The sequence below is a fragment of the Hipposideros armiger genome, unplaced genomic scaffold (genome assembly GCF_001890085.2).
Source record: "Hipposideros armiger isolate ML-2016 unplaced genomic scaffold, ASM189008v1 scaffold_132, whole genome shotgun sequence".
In the NCBI taxonomy this organism is placed as follows: domain Eukaryota; kingdom Metazoa; phylum Chordata; class Mammalia; order Chiroptera; family Hipposideridae; genus Hipposideros; species Hipposideros armiger.
The window spans coordinates 1,543,468-1,549,498 of NW_017731482.1; the positions used below are offsets into that span (position 1 = coordinate 1,543,468).

The 6,031-nt window shown below is 42.1% G+C and overlaps 1 protein-coding gene across 1 annotated transcript in view; it reads right to left on the bottom strand.

The window, feature by feature from the left end:
- Nucleotides 1-42: 42 nt before the first annotated feature.
- P4HA3 (prolyl 4-hydroxylase subunit alpha 3) overlaps nt 43-6,031 on the bottom strand; it is a 62,722-nt gene continuing 56,733 nt past the window's right edge. The window contains exons 12-14 of the mRNA XM_019649327.1: nt 2,901-2,969; nt 1,470-1,566; nt 43-673 (exon numbers count right to left, since the gene is read on the bottom strand). Coding sequence (XP_019504872.1) covers nt 603-673; nt 1,470-1,566; nt 2,901-2,969 — 237 coding nt within the window. The 3' untranslated portion in view covers nt 43-602. The remainder of the gene's footprint in view (nt 674-1,469; nt 1,567-2,900; nt 2,970-6,031) is intronic.

Genomic DNA, 6,031 nt, shown 5'->3' on the forward strand with positions numbered 1-6,031 from the left:
AAGAATATTCTCGGTTGTGACAAATGCTCTGTAAACATTTTTAATGGCTGTATTAAACATCATCATATAAAAAAAAGAAAAAGCTGCTTTCTGCTTTAAAAATGTCATCATGTGAGGTACACTCCTGATACAGAGACACTCCCTGCGCAGTCTTCAGCAGAAGTCCGTGGGCAGATGAGCACAAAGCCACAGCAGCCGGGCCAGCCCCTCCTGCAAGTGTCCGCATTGCCACCGCGGGGCCCCTGTGGTCAAGGCTCAAACTGGCAAAAGCCCCATTGACCAAACCCGAGAGACTGTTGCTATTGTCCTGTTCCCAACTCAGAGAGTATCTGAGTTCTAGAAACCTCTCTCTCCAATTTTCTTGCCCAGTCCTTTGTATTGTCCATTCTAATGTGACTCGTGCCTGGAGGAGAAACAATGTAAATTCTCAGGTGTCCCCTGGTAAAGGCCACTTCCTTGTCTCCCATTTGCAAGGAGCAGACAATGCTGACAAGGCCTTCTTCCAGAAGGTCGCTCTCCTTTCTCCTCTCCTACCCTAGCTTTTGGCTTCTGGCTTCTCTGGAAAGCCCAGGAATTCCACGGATGTTCTCTTTGCCAACAGTTTAGTCTTCGGGGCTTGAGCTGCAGGGTCTGCGGAATTCCTGTCCATACTCGTGGATCCACTTGTTGGCCACTAGGAAAGAATGGGGAGGAAGAAGACAGCGGGCTCAGCAGAGCGGACAGTGACAGTGCTACTCACGGGGCTGTGCAATGGCCTTCAATTCTGCACCAGGCCACTCAGCTGCCTCACCCTGGTCCCAGCCCTGCGATGGACTACATGATGTTGCTTCTAGAAGAGATAAATAGCAAAGAGGACACCATCCCCTGGAAAAAGCCCCTGACAGGTCCTGTCTGCTGTAGACTAATTTTCAAACCTGTGGATTCTAAGAATCACTCCCCTTTCATTCATGTAGCTTCTAAAAGCCCACTTCCCCCATGGTGCCATTCCAGAGTAACAAGAGAAAAGGGGTGGCTTCTCCCATCAGTGGCCACCTCAGCGTGAGAATTCCTCTCCCACTTTTTCTGTCTTCAGAGTTCAGTGCTTTTGGACACATATATGACGTAAACACATCCCTACTTATTTATCTCTTCCTTGTTAGACCATCTCCTCATGGGGAGGCACTTGGTGGTTCTCACCTTGGGATAGAGGACCGGGACTTAGCACCTACTCCTCCTCAGCTGTTCTCAGGAATCAAGGCCCATCTGGTCAGGTCAATAAACTCTTACTGACACCTGTTCTGTGACAGGATTCCTTTGTGGGCCCTCAATCTATTGGGGACAACTACCCCAGAATCTGATTATCTCAATATAATGTGGCGCTGTAATGAAGCTTTTGGAATGAAAGGGCTACGCTATTTTCCTTCCACCCCCCTCTTTCCCTTTATTGTGAACCTCTTACCTCGTTCACATGCCAGAAAGGCAGGCCTTACCCCATTTATCTCCCACTAGGACAGGACAGCCAGCATGTAGTGTGTCATCATCTCCTTTACCACTCCTACGCAGGTTCCACCAAAACAGTGCTGCATTCTGAAAACAGAAGGGCCCACCCCGGGGGGGTGTCAACCCAGAATCTCAGTCTTTGGAAGTACATGACAGAGTAAACACATGCATGTCATTACAAGAAAATTATATGTGCAGATTAGGGGCAAGGAATGCATAAAACGGCACAAAATGTTGTAAGTTGCCATTTACTCATTCATTCATGTATATGCCATTTATTGACGGCCTAGTCTGCTCCAGGCCCAAAAGATGCAAGACAAATCATGTCCAGTGCTACTCTCGGGAGCTCACAGTCTGGTGGGAGAGACAGACATAAAAACAGACCAGGGCAAGACAGCGTGACAAGTCCTAGGAGAAAGGTGAGCATAGGATGTCATTGGATCACTGAGAAGAGGCACTCGACAAAAACCACCAGGTGGAACAAAACATTCGTCATACAGCTAAGAACCTATTAATTCAGATGCTTACCCTTCCTTCGGCATTCGCTAATACCCTTCAGGAAGCCAGCGTTATCACCCCCCCACACCCCCCACTTTATCAGCAAGGAAGTAGAGGCTTAGGGGCTTTAAATCATGTCATTAAGAAGGAGCAAAGTCAGAACTCAAGCCCGGGTGTTTTGAATCCAAATCCTACATGTCCTTTTTTCCCTCCACACCCAGCTTTATTTCCTACAGTCTAACTTTAGCCTTGGCCAACCCATGAGTATTCATACATATCTGCATTTATGTATTGAATACTTAGGATGTGCTGGGCACTGTGCTAAAGTGCTTCATAGACATGATCTCATTTCTTTGTCCTCATTTCATTCCTGAATTCAGTAAGGGCTGCCATCCCTGATTGATCTGAAATTTGAGGGAAATACTCATTCTTTAAACAAACCTCTTACCACATGGCCCTCCTCTGGGCCTCGCCTGATTTCACAGCTCTATTGCTGTAAGTTGTTCCTGCCTGTTACCTTCTCTGTGAGCTCCCAGAGTACAAAGACTATGAGTTTTCCTCGGTACCCTCAGTGCCTCCAGCCAGCCCTCGGTGTTTACTGAATGAATGACTGAGGAGACCAGTTGCTGTAGAGGATCCAAAGGCTAATAAAACAGTTACCTTTGAGGAGATCTATCATAATAGGAAAAGCAGACATGCAATCATCTACTTGTAATATAAGTGTAAACACAATAAAAAATAGAGGCACGATAACATACGGTTGTCAAGAAGACTGAGGGATTACCTTTGATTCCGAGAATCAGGGAAAGGCCTCTTCTTATCCCCCCTCCCAGGAATAAGCTTGCAAGCACAGACAGCATGAAAGCTAGGGTGTTAGGTGCTGCATTCTTACAACCATCCGCTGGGACCAGACCCCCACTCACCTTGACCACGGGCACACTGAAGTTGGCATAGATGAAGGCTGTGGCTCCTCCAGCTTCCACTGAGCTCAGCTACAACACCAGAAAAAGAGCCAGAGTTGAAATAGCCCCTGCCTGCCTCACTCTGCCCTATCTGACATCCGATGACGTTTCTGCAGATTCCCTTCTGTGTTCTCCTATTTCAGAGAATTACTTATTGAAAGACAATCACCCAATTTAGGAATTAAGGGAGTCTATTCAATGGCATCAGTGTTTGCTGGCAGGGCCACAACAGGACAATATTTAGGAATGCCCCTTTCTTTATCCTTCCAGCAAACATCCTTACTGAGGACTACAATAAGTAGATTCAAACTCTGAGACCCTCAGGAGGAAATATAGTTCGTATCACAACCCAAGACACACACACACACACACACACACACACACACACACACACACCCCTGAAGTAAATAGAAGTTTCATAAAACATTCTTGTTACATGAGCTACCCTCTGTTATTTTCCATTTTATCTTATTCTATTCCAGTTCAGAATTCTTAAATGCTAACCAGACTCACTAAATTTATTTCATAGTCCACTAATCAATCATGACCTGTGGCTCACAGAACACTGTTTAGACTACAACGATTAGTTTTGAAAGTTGGGTACCTTAGGAACTACTGATAGCATCTTTGGCATGTTTCCCAGATCACTCAGTTCCTCTCTAGGTAAGTAACCTCAGCTAAGGAGTTTCACCACTGGTATATTCTAGAATTATGGGTGTGTTCTTTTAATATGAGGATTTTTTTTCTGATTGTCAAAAAAATACATTAAAAGTTTTTTAAATATAGGAAAATACTTAAAAGTAATATTACTCATCATTTTACCACCCAGGAAAAAAAAGCAGTGTTATAGTTTACATCCTAATAGTTGACTTTATTGAGGAGTAACTGACTATATGCTAGACATTATACTAAGTCCTTACAAACATATTATCCCACTTATTCTTCACAACAATCCTAAGAATTGTTATTGTTATTATTCACATTTTACAGATGAGAAACAGATTCAGAAAGATTAAGCACTTTACAAAAGGTCACATAACTCTCCAGTGACTGAGCAAGGATTTGAACTGAGCCAATGCTATCTGACTACAAGTTCCTGCTCATAACCTTTATGTTATTACATTCTTGAACACTCAGGGTATTTTCCAATGTTTATTATTATAAATAACACTGCATTGAGCATCTTCATGAATAAAATTATTTTTGCATTTTTAGATTGTTTTTATAAGAAAGAATCTAAGCATTAGTATTAGTGGGTCAAAGTATATGCATATATTTAATATTTTAGTTTGATTGTTTAATTTTTAAATATTTTTATTAAAAATATGGCTAACATACAATATTATATTAGTTTCAGGGGTCCACCATAGTTATTCAAGATTTATATATCTAAAGAAGTGGTCACCATGATAAGTCCAGCAACCGTTTGACACCATACTATGCTATCACAATATTATTGACTATATTCCCTATGTGGTACATTACATCCCCATGACTTATTTGTTTTAGACCTAGAAATTTGGACCTCTTATCCCCTTCCACTTCTATCGCCTTTATAAATTTTTCAATTACAGTTGACATTCAATATTATTTTATATTAATTTCAGGCGTATACCATAGTGGTTAGACATTTATGTAAGTTAAGAAGTGATCCCCCTGAATAATCTAGTACCCACCTAGCACTATACATAGTTATTACCATATTACTGACTATATTCCGTATGCTTTACTTTATAACCCCATGAATATTTTGTAACTATCAATTTGTACTTCTTCATCCCTTCACATTTTTTGCCCTCCCTTTAAGGCCCCTCCCATCTATCACCCCAACAAACCTAGTATCCATCTGACACCATACATAGTTATTACAATATTATTGACAATACTCCTTATGCTATACCCTACATCCCCATAACTACTTTGTAACAACCAATTTGTACTTCTTAATCCCTTCCCCTTTTTTCACCCATACCCCCAACCCCTCTCCCATCTGGCAACCATCAACATGTTTCTGAATCTATGAGTTTGTTTCTGTTTTGTTTGTTAATTTTGTTCTTAGATTCCACATATAAGCAAAACCACATTGCATCTGTCTTTCTCTGTCTGATATACTCCACTCAGCACAACACCCTCCAGGTCCATCCATGCTACCTCAAATGGCAAGAACCCATTCCTTTCCATGCCTGAGCAATATTCCATTGTATGTATGTACCACCTCCTCTTTTTCCATTCTTCCATTCCAGGCTGCCCCCACATCTTGGCTATTGTAAATAATGCTGCAATGAACATATGGATGCACATGTCCCCTTGAAGTAGCATTTTGGGTTTCTTTGTATAAATACCCTGAAGTGGGGTTACTGGGTCCTTCATTGTCCCTTGTTATAGCCTTTGCTTTAAAGTCTATTTTGTCTTGTATAAGTATTGCTACCCCAGCTTTTTTGTTTGTTTGTTTTTCTGTTTCCATTTTCATGAAATATCTTTTTCCATCCCTTTACCTTCTGTCTGCATCTGTCTTTCAATCTGAAGTGAGTCTCTTGTTGGCAGCATACATACGTAAGAGTCTTGTTCTCTTATCCATTCAGCCCTCCTATGTCTTTTGATTGGAGCATTAATCCATTTACATTGAAAGTAATTGTTGATAGAGTTATAGCTATTGCCATTTTATTATTCATACTTTAGATTATTTTTCCATCTTAAAAAAATCCCTCTAACATTCCTTGTAATACTGGTTTGGTGGTGATGAACTCCTTTTGCTTTTTCTTTTCTGGGAAGTTCTTTGTCTGTCCTTCAACTTTTTTAAAAAAGATTTTATTGGGGAATTGGAGGAGGGGAATACTGTTGGGGAATTGGGGAAGGGGGACAGCCAAGTTGTTGCCAAGTTGTTGTCCTTCAATCTTAATTGTAGAGAGCGCAGCTAGTTCAGCTCCAAGTCCAGTCGCCATCTGGCCGCCTGTCGGCAGTTCATGGCCACTCAGCTCAGCTCAAGGTGCCGTGTTCAATCTTAGTTGCGGGGGGTGGGGGGGGAGAGGGGGCACAGCCCCCCCATCCCATGTGGGAGTTGAATATTTTGTGCCAACGCCTTCTGGCCTGCA